Below are 24,885 nucleotides of genomic sequence, written 5' to 3' on the forward strand. Positions count from 1 at the left end.
ATTCTAACATATAATTATGAATCCTAAGAAAGAATCTATGATCAAAACTTAGGGCTTCTAAGATAACTATTGAGTTGTACATTCTGTAAATAATACACTTGTTAATTAGCCTGTAGTTAATTAGTTTGTACAGTCAGTCAAGTTGTTAATTAGTTTGTTACACTTTCCACTAGTTAGTTACGCCTTTTCCTCTGTATATATAACTCTGATGGGTTGAATAGAATCTTAGCTTTTCCATTTCACAAATAGTTGTTTCTCTGAATTCTCTCTCTGTATTGATATAGCGGAAGCCTCCATTGTTGTGAGCTCCATTGTTGTATCTCGAGTTCACTAAGTTTTACATGATATCAGAGCGATCTCGATCTAGAGACACTCGTTCCTCTTCTTATTATGTTTTCCTTTTCTTCTCGACCTTCCATTGATTGCGCACCTGTAACAATCAACTATGGCGATTGGTGATACCGCCGATTCTACTGAAATTGGTATTGAAATTGGTAATGAAGATAACACTCCTGCTCCGACTCCGATCGATTCGAACAATCCCCTGTATATGCATCCATCTGATAATCCTGGTGTGATGCTCGTACCAGTGCAGTTCACTGGACTTGGTTATCGTTCATGGAGGCGTAGTGTTTTGCGATCACTGTCTGTGAAAAACAAATTAAGATTCATTACTGGTGAATGTTCATGCCCTAGATCTGATCACCACACCTACAGACAATGGGAGAGGTGTGACGATATTGTTACGCCATGGATTTTGAATTCATTGTCCAAGGAGATTGTAGATAGTGTTGAGTATGTTCAGAATTCTGCTGAGCTCTGGAAAGAGTTGGAGGATAGATACGAGCAGACGAATGGAGCAAAATTGTATCAAATTCAGCGAGAAATCAATGATTTGTCTCAGGGATCCCTCGACATCACAACTTACTACACAAAGTTGAAGAAACTATGGGAGGAACTTAGCACTTTGAATGCCAAAACTTAATGTACTTGCAGCTACATTTGTGGAGCAAAAGAAAGTGTTTACAAGGGTGAACAGGATAGAAGATTAGTTCAATTTCTAATGGGACTTAATGAGACGTATACAACAATACGCGGCAGTATACTTATGATGAATCCACTACCCTCCATGGCACAAGCTTTTTCTCTGTTAGTTCAGGATGAACACCAAAGAGAGATCAAACCTTCAAATCGTCTTACTCTAGATTCGACTGCTTTGCATGCTAGGACTGATATGCCCACACACTATAAAACCAATTACTCCACCAACAATTTGAAGAATAAGGACATGTTTTGTAATTACTGCAGGAGAACTGGCCATCTCATGGAAAAATGCTACAAGCTTCATGGTTATCCACCTGGTCATCTGCTCCATGGTTCTTCACCCGGTCACATTAACAACAGTCAAAACTTCAATTTCAGTCTTAACCAAAATAGGAACACTCAACTAGCTCAAAGGTCTAACACACCTAGAGCACCTGCATGATTCAATCAATACCCTCACACACTCGGTTATGGTACAGGAAATGGGGGTAAGGCAGTGGCAAATGCTAACTGTGCAGCTGATCTAAACATTGGGAAGGGACTAACAACAAGTACTACAGGTGAAGAAATGTTCAATGTGAATCTTACAAAGGAAGAATATGGTCATCTCCAGGCTGCACTCCAACATTTCCAGAAGGATTATGATGTTGAGTGTTCCACCACCAATCAAGCTTTTGCCAATGGTACAATTGATTTTGCAGGTACAATACTTTGCACTTCTTCTATAGATTCTAGCAAACTGTCTTGTGCATGTTTCAAAAACAAGTCTGACTCGTGGATATTAGACTCAGGAGCTTCGAACCATATGACTTTCAACATTTCCCTCTTACACAATGTTACCACCCTTCCCTATCCAATCCTAGTAGATTTACTGAATGGCTATAGAGTTAATGTGACTCAGATTGGAAGTGTAGCATTAGGACCCATGATTAGCCTAGAAAAAGTCTCGTTTGTGCCATCTTTCAAGTACAATTTGATTTCTATTAATGCCATGAGCATGCAGTCCCACTGCACTATCAGTTTCACTAAAAGAGGTACATTTCATACTATCTGATACAAGAAGCCTCTGGTCATTAGTAGGGTAGAAACTGGACTCTACTTCCTTTGTCCCAACTACTTGAAGACTCTTAATTCTTCTTCTTTGAGTAGTATTTCTTTATGTTGCATTTTTCCTTCCTGCAATGCTTGTAATAGAAGTTGTTCTTCTCATGTATCAGATAGTATGAAATGTGCCTCTTTTTTTAGTAACCAGAATTCTTGTTTGAATGTTGAAAATTTCCCTACTGTCCCTTTACTGAATTCTCCTATTTTTTCTCACACATGCACTAGAAATAATGTAGATGTTGTGTGGCATAATCGATTGGGACATGTTCCTTTTGTCAAGATGAAAAATATTTCCACTATCCCCATCACCTTTTCCTCCAAACAACCATTCATGTGTTCTATTTGCCCAATGGCCAGACAAGAAAGATTGCCTTTCAAGCCAAGAACCAGCATAAACTCATACCTGTTTGAACTAGTACAAGTTGACCTATGGGGACCCTATCACATAGCCACTCATAACCACTTCAAATACTTCATCACCATTGTGGATGATTTCAGTAGATCCATTTAGACTCAACTCTTAAGCTCTAAAAGTAATGCCCTGCAAACTCTTAAGGCGTTCATTGCCATGGTGGAAAATCAGTTCCAAACTACTGTTAAAACAGTTAGAACAGACAATGGTCTGGAGTTTGTAAACACAGAAACAACCATTTTCTTTCAAACCAAAGGAACCATCCATCAGAAAACTTGCCCATAAACACCCCAACAAATTGGTGTAGTGGAGAGAAAACATAAACACTTACTTGAGATTGCCAGGGCACTCTTGTTTCAATCCAAACTCCCTACAAAATATTGGGGGAGTGTGTACTTTGTGCCACTTATATAATAAATAGACTTCTATCTCGAATATTGAACAATAAATGCCCCTATGAACTGTTATATAACAAAAAGCCTTTATATTCTCATATGAGGAGTTTTGGTTAACTTTGTTATCCCACCACACTTGTTCCTCATAGACCAAAATTTGACCCCAGAACTACACCACATATTTTAATTGATTATCCTTTTGAGACAAAAGGGTACAAGGTCCTGAACTTGTCTACACACAAAATACATGTATCTAGGGATGTTTTTTTTTCGTGAGACTGTTTTTCCATTTCATTTATCATCTACTCCTTTTTCACCTCCCTCCTCTTCAGAGTTTCCTCCTTTCATTGACTTTCTGAATGCCTCAAATCAGCATGACACACAAGACACTCTAGTTAATCTGGATAAATCTAATGATACATGCAATCTGCCTCTTGAGACTATTGTACATTCTGTAAATGACACCACTTCAATGCAACCTGTACTTTCCCCTATTCAACATGAACCTAGAAGATCCCTTAGGAGGACCAAGACTCCATCTCATATGAATGACTATGTCCATTCCATCCCACAACTTAAGTCCCCTACTACACTAGTTGTTGACACAACTTCCACTTCAAACACCTCTTTCCTTAAAACCCTTTTTTCTAACCATCAATACTTAGCTCATACTGATCTAATTCCTAATAGTCAAGATTTTGTGAGAAATATTTGCCTTGACAGGGAGCCAACATCATATAAAGAAGTTGTTATTGATCCTGCATGGCAAGTGGCCATGACACAAGAGTTTGATGCTCTGCACTCTAATCACACTTGGGACCTGGTCCCTTTGCCCGCTGGTAAGAAAGCCATAGGTTGCAAATGGGTATACAAAGTAAAACATAAAGCAGATGGCAGCATTGAGAGACTTAAAGCTAGACTTGTGGTGAAATGTTACACCTAACAAGAAGGCATTGATTACACCGAGACCTTTTCCCCTGTGGTCAAGATGACCACTGTTAGAGCTCTACTTGCTACAGTTATTAAGAAGGGATGGTCTCTATATCAGCTAGACATAAATAATGCATTTCTCCATGGAGATTTACATGAGGAGGTGTACATGAACATACCTCCTGGACTGGCTGTGACATCTCCCACTCTTGTATGTAAGCTGAAAAAATCACTTTATGGCCTCAAACAAGCTAGTAGGCAATGTTATGCCAAGCTCACTGAGGCCCTATATTCCAAGGGTTACACTCATTCCATGAACGACTATTCTTTGTTCTACAAAAAGAATGCCACTTCCACAGTCTATGTAGTTGTATATGTGGATGACATTGTTCTTACAGGTACAAACACTATTGAAATTGCAGCCTTGAAAGCTTATTTGCACAACAGGTTCAAGATCAAAGACTTGGGCCTACTGCATTATTTTTTGGGAATGGAAGTGTTGCATACACAACAAGTGATCATCATCTCCCAAAGAAAGGTTGTCCTTGATTTGTTTAAAGAGTATGATTGCCTGCACCTTAGTTTTCTCACCTCTCCTCTTGATCCCAATATCAAATTAAGGGCCAAAGAGGGCACTGTCCTTAATGATGTCACATATTATAGGAAACTTGTTGGGAAACTGAACTTCCTCACTAATACTAGGCTGGACATTGCTTTTAGTGTTCAGAACCTCAGCCAATTCATGCAGGATCCTAGGGAACCTCACTTACAGGCTGCTTTCCATCTCCTTAGATACTTAAAATCTGATCCTACACTGGGCCTGTTTATGTCCAAAAATGCAGATTTTTCCGTCAAAGGTTATTGTGATTCAGACTGGGCTTCATGCCCTGATTCTCTAAAGTCTATCAGTGGATATTTGGTGTTGCTTGGGGACAGTCCTATAAGTTGGAAATCAAAGAAGCAGGAGACCATTTCTTTATCCTCTGCAGAGGCTGAGTGCAGATCACTTCGAAAGGTGGTAGGTGAATTGGTTTGGTTGAGTCGACTCCTTTCTGAACTAACTGTCCCTTTTCCTAAACCAATCTCAGTTTTCTGTGATAGTCAGTTTGCCTTACATATAGCTAAAAACCTTGTGTTTCATGAACGGACTAAGCACATCGAGGTTGATTGTCATTATGTTCGCCAAGTTCTCCATGAAGGACTCATCTCCCTGCATCACATTGCTACTCAGGATCAGTTAGCAGATATTCTAACCAAGGCTTTGACTGGGATCAAACATTCCTCCATTCTTCACAAGTTGGCAGTGTTATCTCCACCACCAACTTGAGGGGGGGGTATTGAGTTGTACATTCTGTAAATAATACACTTGTTAATTAGTTTGTACAGTCAGTCAAGTTGTTAATTAGTTTGTTACACTTTCCACTAGTTAGTTACGCCTTTTCCTCTGTATATATAACTCTGATGGGTTGAATAGAAGCTTAGCTTTTCCATTCCACAAATAACTGTTTCTCTGAATTCTCTCTCTGTATTGATATGGCGGAAACCTCCATTGTTGTATCTCCAGTTCACTAAGTTTTACAATAACTTATCTCAAAGTTCAAAGATGGATTTTTGATATTCTTTTCAATACTAGAGTTTTGATTGAAACGATTCAAATAAGGTTATTTTCTACATGTGGAAACACTTTGTTCATTTCCACGAATTACATCTTCGTGTTTCTGAATGTCTTCCATGTAATAGTTAGGATTAGAACAAAAATTTCATATCTTGAATTTTCTTGATTTTTTATGAAATTACATGAAAGTACATAATTTTTATGATATTTTTAATTCCATGGATTCTATTATGTTCACCAATATTTATTATGAAAATGTGAAAAGTATGATTTATCTTTAAAAAGTGAGTTTGATGATTCCTCTTAAGGAAATTACTTATAATATGCCTTTTCTAACTCTAAACGTGATTTTTGATGATTTTCTATATAAAGAAAGTATTAATACTAGAGTATAATTTTTCCCCAAAGGTCAAATGCTATTATTTATGATAAATAAGTCGTATGAGCTCTACGATACGATTTATGAGTTTTCAAGACAAACATGTTTTCATGGACGTTTTTATCAAAATATGATATATGAGCTTAAATTTATTTTATTATATTTTTTAAGTAATGATTAGCACCGAAAATGTATAAGTTTAGATAACGAATGTCCAAAATTACCTTTGTTAGCGTAGGTTAAGATTTGTATTGTTGGTTAGGGCAACTCCTCTGTGTGGCCCTGACAAAGGCTTATTATGGATCCACAAGACATACATGCCTTGGCCCTTGCGTCCGATAAATTGTGAGGTGGTTTAGTTAATAGGATCGAGATAAAACTCCATATGCTTTCATGATAGTTATGTCGGATTAACCTAAACAATATGATAAATAATGAAAAACCCATTCTTGCAATTTACTTTGCGATTCTGTTAATTTACATTCAGTCATGTCCTTCTATGTTATACTTATAATTATGTTGGTTGTTTTTATTACTCTTTAATATGCACATTCATATTTTATTTTGATATTTTACATACGGTATTGTTTCATATATATGTATCCACGCCCTTTTACTAGGGACATGCATTACATTTTTTTATTTGTTAATGAAGACTCGGGTATATAAACACGCAATCATGCAATTTGTTAGATTTTACGTCTCTGCTTGTGTTGAGTAGGACTGCTTATCAGACGGACCAGACTGATAATTTTGCTTAAAGGTTTGATCTATCGGTTATTGGTAATTAAATTAAATATACTAATCCATTAATCAATTGATAAGATATTTGTTGATTTGATATCAAATTAACAATTATCGTATGGTTATTGAACGGTATATCAAATTAACAATCAAACTTGAGACTTGCGTAATTGAGTAGCCCTAATTTTAAAAGAGAGCAAAATTGAATAAGACGAGTCTAAAATTTACATTACTATTAGGATTAATAGCTATAATAGTAATACATTTAATACATAAATACAACGTAAAATTAAATGTGCTTTGAGTTTTCAATTTAGGAATAACAATATATAATTATATATAATAAGAACAACATATTTAGTAAAATTCCACAAGCGAAAGTATATAATTATATATTATGACAAAATATTAAATGAGGCTTTATCCTTTAGGGTTAGTATTATATGTTCTTTATCAGCTTACTAGATAAGTATAGCAAGCGGGCCCAACTTCTTACATTTCAAGGAGCTTATATATATGCTCCAAGTTCATAGTTGCCAAAAAATTACTAAAGAACTCTAATGTGCAGAGAATGAAGGAATAAAATCTTTTACTTGATGGTAATGCACAATATCATTGTGAAATGTATAATGATGAGAAGTTAGACTCCCAGCTCAAGATGAAAAGGAATGCCAACATACATTAGGACGCATAATAATATTTTGATAGTATTTGACAAATTTTCAAAGATCACATATAAGCATTATAATCAAATATCACTTACAAAAAGTACATCATTTGGTCTTTACACAAGTTTCAGTTTTATCAAAAACTTGTTTTTATAAAAAAAGATCAACAGCTATTAAGGATACATGTTGCTTGTAATTTCCAAACTCTGTTAATATTTAAGCTATGCACAAAGAATATTCGTCATTAATGACTGGTTGAGCCACTCGAATGGAACCGTCACTTCAAATTCCCAGGAGTTATGACCGTTTCATCTCCAATACCGCTACACATCTTTTCAGAAATCAAAAGTCTGAAATAGATCTCCTCAGTAATTAGGATTCATATACTGATCCAAGCGCAACTTCTACTTGTGGAGATGGGTCGCTTCAAGAATTACGGCCATGCTCTCGGGCCTGGTATATTTTTTATCCCGTTTTCTTTTCTATTTTGTTTGATTAAATCTTGAATAATAGTAGATGATAACAAATGGTTGTTTTGGTATCTGTTTTTCTATGGTTTCTTAATTTCTTTTTCCTTTTTGGGACTATATCATGTTAACTTATTTTTATTTTTCTCTCATGATACTATGACTTGCTTCAATTTAAATGGTGTCAAAAAGTGAGCTTGAAGTACTTTTAAATGGCATCAAGAATTGATCTTCAGGTTTCCAAAGATTTGTTGTAAGGACCTCGAGGAGAATATAAGATTTATCTAAAATGGCTGAGCAAACGAAGCAGGAATTGCTAACCAAATGAAGGATGCGTCCAAATAGTTTGTCTTTCAAGAACCAGTTATTTGGAAACACGTGTAAGGATAGGTACATAGTTCTCTTTTTTTTTTTTTTCCTAAACCAATATACTGGAAAAAAAAATAGAGTCCTTTTTCCTGTGTGACTACGATGCCTAGAGGATAATTTCACTTTTCTAATGAGGCTTTGTTGCATATGGTGGTGTAGAAGTGATCTCAGTAGTGATGCCATAAGAAAATGATGGTTGCCATCGTATGTATGAACTCGATGATTTCTTGTAGCAAATTGAATTTTTCAATCAACAACCTAACTTTTTCCCAGAGTTGTTATGTGCCATGATGTTAATATGAGCTATAAAAATGAATTCCCTTAAAATTATTTAGATCAGTCTATTTAACTTTGCTTCAGTGTTCTTTTTCCTACTTAACTCCGTTTTCTCAAGTAAATTTAATATTTTCGTTAGTGTGCTTGATAATCAAGAATTTCACTATGAATTGACGGAAGAAAAAAAGAAAGAAAAAAACCTTTATGATAACCATTTTCGTCTCAACACTTTCTTTCTTCACCATCAAACACAATGTCTTAGACCCTTCGTTATTAAAGCAATAGAAACACGGAGATAAGAGAAGAGCGATTTCTTATTCTTTCAATAAGTATGTTCAAGTGTACACAATATGAGCCTCTATATATAGTATTGATAGAGGCATACAAAAGGTTGTTATAACATAGCATTAACATGGGAGATTATGGGAAAAGTTAGAGGGTGTGAAAGTTCTATTCATTATGATGTATGTAGTGAAGGATTAACTATACATCATAGAGAATATTCGGGGACATCCATATTAATATTTCATAACCAAAAATCAATTGTTATTGCTTTGTTTCCTATTATATTCAGATTTTTTGATGTCCAAACTAGAGGGACATCAAGTCCATATTGCTATTCTTGGATCTAGAAAATGGTGCTCTTGGTGAAATAATTTCTTAATGTCTTACTGCATATGGATGTCACTTTTAGACGCTAGAATGTTCCCAATCTGCCATGTTTTGTAATGTGTTGGAAATTTTGGTTTTGATATTTGTTGCTCCACTCAGACTGCCTCCTTTTGTCAATGAAATGGCTTTAGCTTGGAGAGTCGACTAATGGTAATCACATAAACTCAACAATGAAAAATCTGGGTGGAGTAGATGACAAATATTTATAAGAATGAAATTCCTATGTTTGAAAGAGCAGGAGCAAGGAGATGGAAACTGGTACATTTCCTTTGCTTCTATTGAAATTGTCCAAGAAAATATACAGTGGTTGAATGGTGTTTATTGGTGGATGTTCTGTTTTCCTCTCCAAATCAAAGAAAAAAACTGTGCTTTCTTGAATTAAATACACTTTCTCTTATTTATACACATACAATGAAATTAGATCTTGACTTAAAATTTTCCTTTTTCTATTATCATTTTTCTTGACAGTCTTAAATTTTTTGTTTCTTGTGTAACTAGAGAATCTAGCATTTCAATTATAGTAATGAATCCTTTGTTTACAAATTCAAGATATCGGGACATAATATCTACTCCTTTAACAAGTATGTATACAGTCTGAGAAAAATTATGTACATGTGGATGAATATATAATTTTAAATTTACAACTGAGGATTTTATACTGGCTACAAATTTTATATAGTAATAGGGGGACAAACGTGCAACGCACGTTCCCAAGACTAGTTTGGTCTATACAATTTAAATTTAATTTTATACATTTAATATACCTTACTCAAATACATCCTAAAAAAATGATCGAAACGTAGATTTTTATAACAGTGTAAGTATATTCATATAAATTAATTTGAAGCTATACTCATCGCAGAGCATCTGCATTTGGAATGATCATATAAGGAAGAAGGATATACTAAAAGGTGATGGAAATGATTTTCGATTCACACTTATAATTTGAATGAATAGAAAAAAATGACTTTATATACTGTTATCTCATGTGCTTCATTCACAGATGTTCAATAATGCTTTTGGCAAATTTCAGTGAAAATAGTGAGGTAATTAAATAACATTTGTAATTTGCAACTGAGCCCGTTTGGATTGACTTAAAAAGTAGTTTTTAAGTCAAAAATAAAAAGTCAAATTTAAATGACTTTTAAGTCAAGAAATAAAAAGTAGAGGAAACCTACTTTTGGTTTTTAACTTATCATTTTAAACTTATTTTAAGATATTTTTAATCTTGTCAAACACTTCCTAACTTACTTTAAGTGATTTTTTTACTTATTTTAAGTTATTTTTATACTTATCAAATACTTCCAGAAGTCAAAACTATCTTAAAAGTAGGCTTGATCAACTTTTAAGTCGATCCAAATACCCTCTAAATCTCTCGTTTATCGGAATGAATCACTTGTGAAACTGCATATCTTCTAGCTCCTTTTTTTTATAGATATTTTGTTAATATTAGTGATCTCAAAACTAGCTAAAAGCTATGTCTTAGAGGGTAACTGTGTAATTGATAATATGAGTCATTAGCTAAAATTAGTTAGTGAAGTAGTTAGTGAAGAATTATTCCAAAAGTAAATTAAAGAGTTCGTCAACTAACTGTGTGTACATACACATATACAACACATCATTCAATACACAAAATATCGAAATGAGATATTCTCTCTTACACTTCTAATCCTCTCTCTGTATTACTGAGAGTGTCTCACGTTGATAGTTAATGAGATGGGAGGCTTGAGTAATTCTCCTTCCTTTGACCTAGCTTTTGGAGTTTAAGTTAAGCTCAAGACCTAATTTCACATTTGAACTATCAGACTTTGCGAACAAAAGATGTGATGCAACCATTGGTGAGCGTGGGCACCAGCTGCTACTTGTTTCTTCAATTCTACTGTTGTGCTTCTCTGAACTATCAGACTTCGTGAAAAAAAGATGTGGTGCAAACAGCACCGGTGCAACATCTGGTGCGCGTGGGTAATTGCTGCTACTAGCTTCTTCAACTATAGCTGGCGTACCTGACATGCTGGTCGTAGTCAGTTGATTCGAGTTCTTAGGTACGTAAATAGTTTTAGGAGTATCAAAATAACGTCCAGGATTATATAAACTTTGGGCTTTGGAAGTATTAGCATTGGCATTGGCATTGGAATAAGCAGGTTGGTTTGCTGATGTAGGTTTAGAAATTGGAATCGGTATATAATATTGACGTAATGTGTTGGTATTACGAAAAGCAAGTTCTCGTTGAGATTTTCCAGCAGCAAGGGTTGTCCATTGCCACACATTCGTTGCAGCAGCAGCAAGAGCAGGAGAAGCATTATTAAAAGGTTGTGCTAGAAGAATGTTATATCTCCTCATCCGTAACTGATGAATGGCATAAGAGAAATCCGCGCTTCCTGAAATGAGCAAATAATTGGCAGGTGCAGGATTGTCCACTGCCCAAAATAGCATATCCACTAAAATCTTCTTATCACTAGCATCCTTAACCCCTGTATTAATTCATCAAACAAAATTAAACCAGTTAATAAAAAATGATGTAACCAACAACTACAAATCCCAAACAAGATTAAGCTAGTAGGGCTCGCTATTAAATTTCTCAGAAGAGAGTAGGTGTACACAGATCTTTTCAATGTAAAACCTTTGAAGGGTAAAGAGACTATTTTTGATAGACCTCTGGTCAAGAAAATCGTTTTCAACAAAAGTTTTAAAAGAAAAGTAAGATTAACACGAGCCTTATTAAACTTGATTCCACTAATTCATAGCAAATGAAGCAAAAATAGAAGAAGGTTTATTACTATACCGGCGGGGACGTTGAGATAAGAATCTCTAGAGATCTTTCCTCTCCACTTACGCTTCTTGGCTGAGTCACTTCTTTCTCCCGAAAGCTAGCGCTTCAATTTTTCTTATTAACCACATGTATCATAACCAATTCTCTTGATCCTTCTACACATTCTCTCCCTTTGGTTAATCAAGAGAGACCGATGAATTGAGAGACTTGGTAGCTAAAAATTCAAAATTAAGAGTGAAAATTGATATTTTTTTAAAAGAGAGAGAGAGGATAGAATGAGTCACCAACCACGCATTAGAACCAAGAGATTAAAACTTACAAACACCATATTAGAAGTAGCCATGTCACGTATCAAATCTGGCACTCTGTTTCATCATATAATTTCCAAATTCAACAGGTATTCAAAGTCTCATATTAGAAGTAGTCTTAGTACCAGCAGACGTACCCATTTTATGACATAAACCTTTATCGTAGTTATTTATTCTAAAGCTAATAAACCAATTAGTGTTCTAACATTTATATTTTAAAAAAAAAACTAATAGAAAGCATGTTAAAGCAAATAAAAAATTTAAAAGAAACTTGTCGGGCTTGGTGAGAATCCATCCTGAATTTTACCTTTCAATTGAAAAGAAAAACCAACAAAACAAGGAAGATCGACATGGCAATATGAGATATTATGCCTTACTTTGCCGAATCTGAGATCTAATGGACCTGGAGATTAATTGTGTTGCCAATATTTGCATTGCCCCAACATGGCAAAAATGTTGCTTACAGATCTTGAGAAATAGGAGATTTGGCCAAGTGAATCAAGATAAGTAAAATTTCAGATATCTCATTACTATCAATAGGCAATATATATGAATTTTTTGATATTAAGAGTCATTGTGTTGTGAGTTAGTGTCCACCTGTAATCTAAAACTCACGTGAACTAAATGAAAAACTACCACTTGTTAAATATATATCTCCATAGAGAAGAATCTAATATGATATTTAGATTTCAAAACTGATTTTTTCACTAACTTTATACAATAACAACATTAGTAATGTAAATATCTAAACAGAAAGTGACTTATCGATGATTTATGAAAGACAAAAACCAATGAATTTACTTCTTTGTTTGATAAAAAGGTAACGTAGGACAAAAGGTTGTCGATAGTTGGTATTTATTGGTGGAAGTACTTCAAAAGTAACAATTGAGACAGACTCATTTCTACTGAAAAACTTACTGCAAGGTAATTGGGAGATACCATAAAACATTAAGAGTTATTGTGTAAGACACTTTAGCACTAATGAAATATACTACCGTTAACATTGAACACATTTATAGGAAAGAAAATAATACATTGGCCAACTATGCATTTGAGGTGACAACAATTTAATCCATTCAGAAAGCTACCATCTCAAGAGAGGAAACTTTATCAATTTGGACAAACATTCTGTTCCAAATTTGAGAATCAGAAGGCAATCAACATATAAACCATGAACACATATAAATACATAACAAGAAGGCATATAAGAGGTCACAACCACAGAATAGAAAATCACAGCAGAGCTCCTACTCTACTATGACAGTACAGATGTCTAAAACAATGCAAAATCAGCATCACTTTATGGCAACTTAACAGAACAAAAAGAAGAGGGAACACATTTAAACAAAGGAATCAATAAACAAGAAAAGTCTAAAATCAGAGTTATTGTGACAAATTCCAAAAAAAGAGAAACTTCCACCCATGAAACCACACAACACACGAAATCACCTGAAAAATCAACATATCAAAAAGAATCTAAGTACTATAGATTCAAGAAGTATAAATAAAGAAAAGAAGGAACACTTACAACCATAGCTAAGCAAGCACGACCTCAGAGAAGATGACGGACACCAGCTTGGCCAGTGACTGTTGGAAGAGAACGACCTCAAAATAACAGGGGGGCAAGGTCAGCTAGTGAGACGATGGGGGATAAACCTCATCGTCGAGAGGGAAAGAGCCCAAAGTTGTCATCTCCTTCCAAAGATATACACCCTTTTATGATTATTTTTTTATTTATTTAGCTCTTGATAGGCCAAAACTTTATTTATTTTATGGTTTTTAATCAATAAAATCGTACAATGGTCAAAACTTAACTAAAAGAACCATGTTGCCAAGCATACATGAGCTTCATATGTCACATGCACTCCAAATTTATTATGACTGTTGCTATATATCTACCATTTACGTTGTGATGATAATTGAATTCAATATGAAATAAGCATAAAATTCGTCACTGTCTTCCTTAGCAATTACACAAAAGAGAACATCACTTCACCCCACCACATTTATTTTGAATATTCAAAATTTCTTTTTATTTAAAATTCTGCTAAAGTTAACAAACAAAAAAACTGAGTTACTTTTATAGAAATTTCAATAAAATCTGTAGATGAAAGAATTAGATTCTAAAGCACTAAAAAGAAATTTGTCTTTTCGCTCACTTCTCTTTTTATGTCTTTGAAAGAAAACATTTAAAACAACAACTGTAATAATTAAGTTGCATATCACACTACTTAATTCAGTCTTTCTTGTCCTCAATTCATTTACTTAAGTTAGATGTGAATCTATTATTACATGTTAGTCTGGGAATTAAATTAAGTTTAAAAATAATGTGTTTAATATGATGGAAGTCATTTTTCGTCCACTTCCTATGAACACACTAAAGATCATAATTGTCTAAATTTTTTCGATACATGACCTTCTGTAAATGTTGTGTCGCATTCATTTTATGCAAGAAATTAAAATATAGATTTGCCTCAATGGTAGAAACAACACCAAATACCACTACAGATTAATAAAATTCGAAGGACAATTAATGACATCAATCGTGTTTTTTTTAATAGTAAATAGATCAACTTCACCATAGTAATTCTTAGGACATATCATTTAGACACCAAAACACAATTAAGATGCGTGAAAGAAAGCCCACAAATTTCAAGTTTTCATATCACAATTCAATCTCTAACTCAACTGTACTTCATATTTAATGATCCCCATAAAAAGATTGTTATAAGCTAAATTGATAGATTGGGGGTTCGATTCATACCTCATACTGGTAACCTTGTATTCTTCCATCTTCTATGGCGCAGCCAGAGTTTCAACATCTTTTCTATCTCTCACTCTCTTTTTATATATATATATATATATATAAAATCTTGTTTTCTTTAATGAGAAATCATTTGGTTTGTAAGTTTGCCAATCTAGGCAATTCGAAGTAAACAAAATTGCAAAAAATTCCAAGCACATATACAATGTCTAGAGTGCAATAAAGGCTTCTAAGGAACCAAGCAACCATCATAATGTTTGGTACTACAAAGTTCAGATTACCAGCAAGTAAATCAATAGATAAGATATAAAGTATTTCTAGCATGGTCATGCTACTACAACAACAATAGCTTTTAGCGGCTAGAAACACCTTATATCATGGTTGATTAAGCAATCTCTTGATAAATAATCATAAAATTTGTTGATGATTTTAAGATGTCTAACAATTTCTTAGCCAACCGTGGTATATGTTGGGACACAATTCTTTGAACAAGTGCAACATTTTCTTCTCTTTGTTATGATAACAAACTTCTACAAAGTCATTGCATTCTTTAGTAAAAACTTCAAAGGTTCGAAAATTTTACAAAACCCCGCTTCAAGCCACACCTTCAAACATGTCATTAGGCAGTCGACAATATTAACATTCTTGAGATTGGAAAACACGGTTTGGAATCCAACTCAACAAATTGATGTTATGTACTTCGGCTTAATAACTTAGCTCAAGCCTGACAGGGGCTCGTAAAACTCAGATGTGATGTGTATATTGAGTTACTCTAAAAGAGGTGAGGTTTGCAAAAGTCTGGCTATTCCATACAGTTTATACTTTGTTACATGCATTTTTAGAGTTAGACATTTGCATCTCAATTCTGGAAGCATCACTTTGTCAACTTTCATCATGAACACGACCTCTGTAAACCATTAGCTCAATCATGTAGCTCAACTTTTGAAGATAGTCTATAATAAAGTTTTTGATGACTTAGAATGGAGATCATGAAGTCATGCAACAAAGTAGAATAAGTGTATATTATGTAGTATTAAATAAACTGCTCGTGAAGTTTTAAAATACTATAAGATAAAGACTCAACATTAAGTATTTAGAGTTCTTTACACACCCATGGATATAAAAATCATTTATCACCTCTATGCAACTATAAAAAAAAGTAAAAGAGAGAGAAGGAGTTAGGATAAAAAAATTGCACCAATATCTTAATGCATAAATATTGATGTTCAAGGTAGGAAAACTAATCAGCCTCGTGTTAGAACACGTATACTATTATTAGGTTTACAAAAAAACACTAAGTGCATCAAAAGCTTTCAACAAAATTAGCCTTAGATATGTTAATAATTGGAAATTCAAAAGCTTTCAACAAAATTAACATTCAAATATACTCAAATTATTCCACCTAACAAAGCTATTATTTTTATCCTAATCCTATTATTTATCTTCTGCCAATGTAGATACCAAATTCTTTAGCTAACAAGATAAAGTTTCCGTCTATATGCAATGTTTTGACTCTAAAATAGTTTAGTAAACTATTTGGAATGGCTTAGAAAACTATTTGAATCTATCTTCTTATCTTTTTATGTAGTATTGAAAAAAAATCTTGAATCCTAGTGCAGAATTCCTCTGACCTAAAAGAGCACATGCCAATCATTAAGAATTATGATAAAAGTTTCAAATAAAAAACGACATGATAAAAAGGATCTCTATTCAAGTTGTTGGTCCATCCTGACTACAAATTGCTTCTTGTTTAATTCAATCTTCTGATAGCTGCTAAGTGAAAATTTAAAATAAATAAGTATCTTAATGGAAGGCCAAACATTTTCATAGAAGAAGCAACTGTGTCACACTTCAAAAGAACTTAAACAAAGCATTAAAATTGGAGAAACACTAATACTTACCCAGTTGCAGTTTTTCCGATGTAGGTTTCAATCAATTTACACACTCTTCTACCTTGATCAAATGAACTCTTTAATGTAGTTGCAGTGCAACAACTCCCTTAATAAAGATAAAAAAATAAATATAAACAGAGATAGAATTGAAACTTGGTCGAACAAAGATTCAATTTGTGTTTTGGTTTCGATGGTAACAATGGAGTTGATCCTCGAGTATTTGGCCACAACATTGTTAGGAGACCATTTTTGTCGGTAGATTCTAACGAGATTTTGTGGCAGAAAGTGAGAAACTGAAAACATGAAGATACTTCTAGAGTCTAGACAAACATAAAGCTTCTAGAGCGTGTACGGAAACCGAAGGACCTTTATGATATCTAATGATAGTTACAATTTTGCCCTTGTGTAATCGTTTAATATCACTTTTGCCATTGATCGTCCTGGCTTTCACGTTTCTATATAATAATAAAATATATATAAATATATCTAGGGTAAAAATGTAAATATGATAACTCTTAACGTTAACGTTTTACCCAATAAATAAATTGAGTAATCCACCTTTGCAACAATAGGCCGCTAACTATAAAAAAATTTAATCCAATCACTCTCCATTTTTCGATAACCCATTATTAATAAACCAATAAACTAATTTTACGATTGACTTATCGGTTACGATTTGATTCTATATTTTTAGTATCTCACCTTGTTTAAAGCTTGTTTGACATTACTAGTAAAAATTAATTATTTTTAGAAATATTTTTTAAAAATAACTTTGTGCTTTAAAAAAAAGTAATTTGTGTTTGATTTTGATAAGCAAATTATATTTTAATATCAAAATTAAGAAAGATTTCTTTTTTCGGCACAAAAACTCCTTCGGGCTCCAAAGGGAATGCCAACTTGTTTCATACAGACAGTACTCTTTATGAACTAGTCCAACATACTCTAATCCCCATAATTTCAGTGACAATTTTCAATCCCTAATCGATCTTCCATGGATCCCCTCACACTCCTCCGCGAGTACACCATCCGCAACGAGCTCCACAAGATTGTCCGCATCGGCGACGACTACCGTTTCGGCAATGACTATACTTTCCCTTGCACAATCGAAACCGCTTATCGCTCCAAACATGTTCAAGCTAATCAGTACACTCTCGAAACCCTAATCAACTTCATCACCAATCACCACCTCAAACACACTGAATACATTCAGCAATCTCGTTCCCTTCGTATTCCGGCGGTTACCCTACCTGACCGTAAACCCCTTCTCGATTATCTCACCGGAAAGACTGCATCTTCAGATTCTATCGAATTCCTCAAATTCCCTCAGTCGAATGATACTACAGTTCCTGTTTCTGTTTCAGCTGGTGTTACTGGCAATGAGGAGAATGTCTTGGGTGATGTTAGGGTTTTGGAAAATCAAAATCCTATTGAGTTGATTAAAGCTGCTGAGAAGCCTTTGAAGGATAGAGAAGCGATTTTGTTTTGTAAGAACCGGGATTTCTATAGTGTTTTTACGGCTGCGTTGCGTAGAGATGAGGAGCGGCACCGGGCCGAATCGTTGCAGAGAAAAGATGGGTTGGTTGCAAAGAATCGGATAGATAGGGGGTATGGAGGTGGTGATGAAATAGGATATGATGGAGGGCCCAAGGCGAAAATGCATTTGAAGGGGAGTAAGATAGGGGAGGGTGTTCCCATTATTTTGGTTCCCAGTGCGTTTTCGACTTTGATCACCATCTATAATGTGAAGGACTTTTTGGAGGATGGGGTGTTTATACCTACTGATGTGAAACTGAAGCAGATGAAGGGGTCAAAACCGGATTGTATAACAGTACAAAAGAAGTTTAGTAGGGATAGGGTAGTTACAGCATATGAGGTTAGAGATAAGCCTTCTGCCTTGAAGCCGGAAGATTGGGACCGTGTGGTGGCAGTTTTTGTGTTGGGGAAAGACTGGCAGTTCAAAGATTGGCCTTTTAAGGATCATGTTGAGACCTTTAACAGGGGTAAGTTCTGAATGATTATGTGCAGCTGGATTTTGTCATATTGTTTGTCAAATGATGATAGCCTCTTGTAATACTAGTTCCTAAAAGGATTGGAGTAATCTTGTTTGTTCTTCACTAGAAAAAGTAGTGATCTTTTGGTTCAATTTTCACTTGGAATCTGAAATTAGATTTGCTCACTTTTGCTGCAGTTGTAGGATTTTTCTTGCGTTTTGAGGATGATAGTGTGGAGTCAGCGAAGACCGTGAAGCAATGGAATGTCAAGATTATCTCGGTTAGCACAATAACGATTGTGGATTTAGCTCTCATCTTTAAAATCTGTAAAACTGACAATTTTTGTGCAGATGACGACAATTTGCTTTTAATTCTGTATGATTATTATGTCTTATCAATTCTATTTTGCAAATGGGATCTGCAGATAAGTAAGAACAAACGACACCAGGACAGAGCTGCAGCACTTGAGGTGTGGGAGAAACTTGAAGAATTTATGCGGTCTCGGTCTCATTGATGCATGCTGAGTCTCTAGGTAGACAACTTGCTATAAGTTGTATTTCCCTTTGTGACCGTCTTTTCGGTTGTAACAATGATTAACCTAATTTCTCATACTTGAGAAACTCTTTTTTCTTAATCAAGTAAATATCTTCTCTAAATAGCATCTAAAGGATGCAGCAATTTTCAAACTTGATTAGCTACGTGCTTAGCATTTTTCCTCCTAAATTTTGCTGTTTATTCGGCTGGTTGATGGTGTCATTGAGGAGGTGTTTGGCTGTAGAATGTGATGAAACTCTTTTGTAGTTATGCTGATTTTTGGATAGCTGACCGTGTTCTATTAGTAATTTAAAGTTGCCTGAAACTTGGTACTTGGTAGTTGGTCTCGCAATCATTTCCATATAGTAGGAATAACTTTCTGATTTTTGGTGATCCAACTTAACCTTGTGCCCCGTGCTGAACCCAGTCAGGTCCAAAGATACCTTCGGCCTTGTCACCTGGACTGATTCTCATCTCCTTGTTAACGGAGATAGATACAGGAGTTACTTTTTTAAATGGAGTAGTATGGATATAGATAATTCACCCTTACTAGTTTGGAGACTTAGAAGTTGTAGTAGTTTTCGGCATGTATAAGAGTTGTGTCATGGGAACGTCTTTTTGATTTATTGGTACAACACGTCCAACATCTTTAATGAATTAGAGTTTGTTTAAAGATTTATTTATCTTGGACACCACTGACAGGGAGTGTGCTGCCAATGAGGCCTTAGCCTAGGTTTTTTTGTTAAAGTCATGAGAATAACACATTTTATGTTCAAATTTGTAGAAATACGTGTGTGTGTGTGTTTATATATACTTTTTTTTTTCTTTTTTTTGTAACTGGATGTTGACTTTCTATTGCTTGAATTTGACTAGGTTCAAGTAGGTTCCACCCGTTGTTGGTATGAGTAGTGCTGTTGTTGTTCTGAGGGTAAAATGTGATGGCGGTGTTATTCTCTTCTTTAATTATATCACCTCTCATGCATAAATTGGAGGTTCTGCTGCAAACTGCTGCAAGTTGACAGAATCTCTTCAATATTATGTTTGTTATCTTGTGAATTGCTTCTTCTTTTAAGCTGAGAGGTAATGATTTGCCAGACTATTCAAATTGAATGATTTGGCAAAGTAGGATTTGAGAATTGGGCCCACAATTCTCCAACATCTGTTAAATATGTCATTTGCAGGGCAAGAAGAAACTTGCTTTTCATCTTCTTTTTTTATTTTAAAAGTTTTTGGGCAGGAAACATAGACACGTTTGTAAACCGGAATGTAATCCCTGTTGTTGGTTAATATTTAGTAAATGCACAAAGAAGGATTAGAGAGTCCCTTACATAGAGAATGGGTCAGAGCCATGGTTACAAGGGATAAAGGAAGCATGAAATTTGATTTTCCCTTTTCATTTCTCCATCTGTTTCCAAAAGAAATTGATAATGTATTTTTTTTGAGAAAGTTAACTGCGAAATTGATAATGTATTTGGGACATCTTTTCACCTTTGTTCACCCTTTTACCTAGAGTTGAAGTCCTGTGCTTCATAGAAGTGTGTGCTTCACACTATGATGCACAGAGGAGTTTGGATTTTGAGTTTTTGGGTTTTGAAAAAGATTATTGGGTTCTTGATAAATTTTCTATAAATATTACATGAATTTTCCAACACAAATACATTGGTCTAAGCCAAACCTATCGGGTTTGTTGAACCTGCAAAAGGAGCCGTCAGCTTAGCCCTGACGATGCACAAAGTGATCCCGATACAAAGCGGTCAGTTCTTTCAATCTCAACTTTGAGGAGTTGGATTAATGTCGTTTGTGTATAAGATACTCAAATTCGTTACTTTAGTTGCAGTTTGGTCATTATAGTGCTAAATTCATATATGTTTTTTTTTTTTTTTTTTTAAGAATATGTTAAGTATTTTTTAATGTTGTGAATTGTGCGTTGCACTTGTTCAAGCCTCGTAGGTGTTGGCACTATTTTGTGCTTTTTACTTTAGAAAGTGCTGCTTTTACCTTTGTTAGTCAAGCTCAAGCCTAACAAAAATGCTTCCATCGTGTCATGTTGGTGCTAGTTCCAGTGTCAAGGAGTGTGGGTAGTGTTAAAATGGCATAGTTTATTCTGTAGTAGGAGTGTGGTACACAGCCTTACATAGGAAGGTAGAGAGGTCGAATATTAGGGTAGAAGGGTAGTAGGCAACTGAGTGTTGTAGTACTTTTATGTGGGAGAGGTAGGGTTAGTCTTATTCTTCACCATTTTTAGTAGTATTCTATCTTATTCTTGAATATTTGCTTTTGCTGGTTGCTTCTTTGCTTTGTTCATCTTGCTATTTTGTTGTTGTTGATTTTCTTTTCAATCTTGCTTTGGTTACACTTCTTTTGAGTCGAGGGTTTACCATAAATAACCTCTCTCCCCCACAATGATCTTTGTGGTAAGGTATGTGTACATTGTACCCACTCCCGACCCCACTTGTTAGATTACTCTGGGTATCTTGTTGTTGTTTGAGATTGGTACGTGAATTTTTGTGACTTTTTCCTATATTCAAGAATGATGCTGAGTTAGCTGTAGCATAGTTATTTTTTTGTTCAACAATTTCATAGTCAAGTCAAGTCAAGTATATTTTGTAACACTTGCATGTTTCAAGTAACATGATATGTTGCTCTGTGTTGCACCAGGTTCTACAATATCTTACAAAACTGGACAGCCAAGAGACTCGACAAAATCCCAAAGTACCTTGATAAACTTGTCAATGTCATCAATAGATAGAAATACAGTCCCCTTAGATGAATATCGTCCTTTTATGAGTTCTACAAGGTTTTCTGTTGTGGCATACCTCTTGTTTAGAGCTTGTGAATTCTATGTACATCCTTTCTTGTAGGCCAACTAATTTAATTTATTACGTATCTTCTTTGGACGTAGCTCATTTTTATTTTATTTTAATTTTTGTGTGTTTGCAAATAGTTTTCTTGAAAGCAGGGCTCAAACAGCTTATAGCTACACTTTCTGTTATAATTCTAATTTACAACATGAATGTCAATGCTGCCAATTACTGCCCCACTTGCCCCCTCCCGGAAGGAATGAGCATTACATAAATTGGGCCGGAAGACTGTGTATTACGAATAGTGATTGAGGAAATACAATACAATGGCCAATCAGCCCTGGTGGAAAGCTGACTGCTGAAATGAGCAAATGTTTGAAAAGTAATAGTCCACTTTCATGACAGAGCAAATTAGCTAATCAAAATACAGTCGATACAATGCACTGAAAAGTCTACGGTAGGTAGACAAAGTTAGGTGATGTTGATTATTGAAGCATAAGAAACAATATAGAAAAAAAATAAGGAAAAAGGAGCAGCCATATTAGTTGAAGTTGCATCATTGGAACCTCCTTGTGATGCAGATCCACGTCCTGTCACAGTTGAAGACATTATATACTAAAGCACTTGCTGTTAACAAGCTGTATGTGGAGATTTTAGAGTGAATATTCTTCTCTTACCGTTGCAGCGGCTAGCAGGTGGAGTCTGAACTTTGCAAGCGGTAGTGAGGGCCGATGCCTGAGTCTTGTTAATGTTGAGTCCCAGGTCGGAGTCACCCCCATTGAGAACCTGGCACAAGCACTCTGGCTTTTTATCAACCACCGTGCTAAGCTGCATGCAGCAACCTAAGAGTTGTGGCGAGGAGCTGTCCGCATAGTAGTTCAGGCAAGGTGACATGCTGACCAACACGTTTGTGCAGTCATCGCTTTCTTGAGCAATTACTCCAGCCCAGATCACCGCGAACACAATCAAGGCAAGACTCATTTCGTACCTCTGATCAGCCATCTTTTTGTAAAAATCAATCCCTGTGAAATGAGGAGAAAGAAAAAGAGATTCTGATAGTAAAAGTTTGATCACATACTAATAATCTTGTTGAATGACTGCTGGTTTATATTTGGAAAAAGGATGTGGAAGACCAGAAAACAAATTATATGAAAGATTAACATTGATAAGGATTTGGCATATTTTACATATATAGGAATTAGGTAGGAATTGGTACAGTGGCACCAGTTGATGTGATTTGTTTGGTGGTAAGTCGTATGTCGTAACAGAGGATTCTGTTCAAGACGAAGACCTTCAAGAATTGGTTCGAAATGAATTGAGTTAATAAATAGATGTGTTAATGACTATTCAAAAATTACTCGGGCTAAAGCCTAAAATGAGCTAAAAAGTGAATCATAATCAAGATGTTCACTCCTTACTAAGTTATAATTTCGTTAATTGTTCTTTTAGTATAATTTTTATGTACCTAATAATTTTTTTCCCTAACTGAATATATAACATATCAAATAAAAAAATATTTTGAAAAATTAAAATTCAAGAGAACGTTATGGTGAGACAACTCCAATCACATGGACAAAATCACAAAATTAATTTTCACATGTACGTATATTCAATTACAAATAGTAATAGTGCCAAATAAATTCAAACTTTGGAGTTCATTGCTAGGACATTACAGAAATGAAGGAAAACAGTACACAATTAATTACTAATAGAAATCACCCCACAATATATAATATCATAACATGACATTACATTAAAATGTATTGCTAATTTATGTAACAAACTTCTTTAGAACTCCCAGTCTCCCACATGAAAACTCAGCAACGTACTGCTACTCCCAGTTCTCTTCGAACCCTGCACAATCCATCCATAAACATATAACATGTCATAAATAATCGATAATCAACACAAAACCATGTCTTCAGTTCAATTTAAGTGTTCTTAGTCTGACTAGGCACGGAATGTGGTGTGTTTGTTCATGACTTACCTGGCATTGGAGGATCCGCAGTCTCGTCGGAAGATGAACCCTCTGGCGAGCCCACTGGAGAGCCCCTTGAGATTGGAGACATTGCCGGTCCATTACCAGCTATCAATTAGTATTATTAGCACAAATATGAAATTAGTATCAGAGAAAAGTGTATTAACGAAAATCTGATAAATTAATGCTACTAATAACTAATCAGTATATGAAAATGAGTACTCTCCCTCTTTTTTAATTTGTTTGTCTGAGTTTGGTTTGAAACTAAATTTAAGAAACTAAATAAGACTTTTGAATTTAATTTATTGTCAAACTAAACATATGTATTAGAATGCACCATAATGTCCTGTTAATTAATTACTACGTACTTACCGTAACATCTACTAACAGGAGGAGTTTTAAGGTTGCATGCAGCAGGTAATGCAAGTGCAAGAGTTTGATTAATTTGAACTCCTAACGAGGAACCACCTCCATTAGCAATGGTGCAAAGACATCTTGGCTGCGATTGCAGTACCCCTGAGAGGGCGGAGCAGCAAGAGCTCGACGGTGGAGTTTTTGGAGTTGATCCAGTGACATAGCTAAGACATGAATACATGCTTAAAAATGCATTCATGCAGTTAGATTGAGCCATTGCTCCTCTTGAAATCATGTAGTTATTCCCTATTGCTAATATTGCAACTAAAGTCATGCAAATTTTGACGTTCAATCCCATTTTTGACATAATGTAATTTCGTGCTTTAATTTTAATTTGTGAAGTCATGTGGGGGGCTGG

General features: G+C 34.9%; 3 protein-coding genes and 1 long non-coding RNA gene across 4 annotated transcripts; 2 read left to right on the forward strand and 2 right to left on the reverse strand.

The window, feature by feature from the left end:
* The first annotated feature begins 7,572 nt into the window (after positions 1 to 7,572).
* LOC107061251 (uncharacterized) lies at positions 7,573 to 8,461 on the forward strand. Its single transcript, XR_001473881.1, has 2 exons — positions 7,573 to 7,747; positions 7,951 to 8,461. It is a non-coding gene; the product is annotated as an uncharacterized lncRNA (long non-coding RNA).
* Positions 8,462 to 17,685: 9,224 nt separating this feature from the next.
* Positions 17,686 to 22,240, forward strand: LOC102581317 (protein CDC73 homolog). Its single transcript, XM_006350583.2, has 4 exons — positions 17,686 to 18,809; positions 18,998 to 19,080; positions 19,225 to 19,332; positions 21,993 to 22,240. Exons 1-3 carry the CDS (start codon positions 17,801 to 17,803, stop codon positions 19,312 to 19,314), a joined length of 1,182 nt encoding a protein of 393 aa, XP_006350645.1. The 5' UTR covers positions 17,686 to 17,800; the 3' UTR covers positions 19,315 to 19,332; positions 21,993 to 22,240.
* Positions 22,241 to 22,357: 117 nt separating this feature from the next.
* Positions 22,358 to 23,404, reverse strand: LOC102581649 (non-specific lipid-transfer protein-like protein At2g13820). Its single transcript, XM_006350584.2, has 2 exons — positions 22,813 to 23,404; positions 22,358 to 22,725 (listed from the first exon to the last, which is right to left on the reverse strand). The coding sequence occupies exons 1-2, from the start codon at positions 23,135 to 23,137 to the stop codon at positions 22,607 to 22,609; spliced, it is 444 nt and encodes a 147-aa protein (XP_006350646.1). The 5' UTR covers positions 23,138 to 23,404; the 3' UTR covers positions 22,358 to 22,606.
* A 357-nt stretch (positions 23,405 to 23,761) lies between these two features.
* LOC102581979 (non-specific lipid-transfer protein-like protein At2g13820) lies at positions 23,762 to 24,885 on the reverse strand. The gene is made up of 3 exons (XM_006350585.2): positions 24,486 to 24,885; positions 24,123 to 24,221; positions 23,762 to 23,989 (listed from the first exon to the last, which is right to left on the reverse strand). Exons 1-3 carry the CDS (start codon positions 24,871 to 24,873, stop codon positions 23,967 to 23,969), a joined length of 510 nt encoding a protein of 169 aa, XP_006350647.1. The 5' UTR covers positions 24,874 to 24,885; the 3' UTR covers positions 23,762 to 23,966.

This window comes from Solanum tuberosum, unplaced genomic scaffold (genome assembly GCF_000226075.1).
Source record: "Solanum tuberosum cultivar DM 1-3 516 R44 unplaced genomic scaffold, SolTub_3.0 scf00125, whole genome shotgun sequence".
NCBI classification, from domain to species: domain Eukaryota; kingdom Viridiplantae; phylum Streptophyta; class Magnoliopsida; order Solanales; family Solanaceae; genus Solanum; species Solanum tuberosum.

What these genes read in the sequence shown, in the direction of transcription:
- LOC102581979 (XM_006350585.2), bottom strand. Translation starts at nt 24,873, where the DNA reads ATGACTTCACAAATTAAAATTAAAGCACGAAATTACATTATGTCAAAA. An exon ending in TCCTGTTAGTAGATGTTACG is followed by an intron (nt 24,222 to 24,485) that starts GTAAGTACGTAG and finishes ACTAATTGATAG; the next exon opens with CTGGTAATGGACCGGCAATG. An exon ending in TGCGGATCCTCCAATGCCAG is followed by an intron (nt 23,990 to 24,122) that starts GTAAGTCATGAA and finishes TGGATTGTGCAG; the next exon opens with GGTTCGAAGAGAACTGGGAG.
- LOC102581649 (XM_006350584.2), bottom strand. Translation starts at nt 23,137, where the DNA reads ATGGCTGATCAGAGGTACGAAATGAGTCTTGCCTTGATTGTGTTCGCG. An exon ending in ACCTGCTAGCCGCTGCAACG is followed by an intron (nt 22,726 to 22,812) that starts GTAAGAGAAGAA and finishes CAACTGTGACAG; the next exon opens with GACGTGGATCTGCATCACAA.
- LOC102581317 (XM_006350583.2), top strand. Translation starts at nt 17,801, where the DNA reads ATGGATCCCCTCACACTCCTCCGCGAGTACACCATCCGCAACGAGCTC. An exon ending in TGTTGAGACCTTTAACAGGG is followed by an intron (nt 18,810 to 18,997) that starts GTAAGTTCTGAA and finishes CTTTTGCTGCAG; the next exon opens with TTGTAGGATTTTTCTTGCGT. An exon ending in GGAATGTCAAGATTATCTCG is followed by an intron (nt 19,081 to 19,224) that starts GTTAGCACAATA and finishes TGGGATCTGCAG; the next exon opens with ATAAGTAAGAACAAACGACA.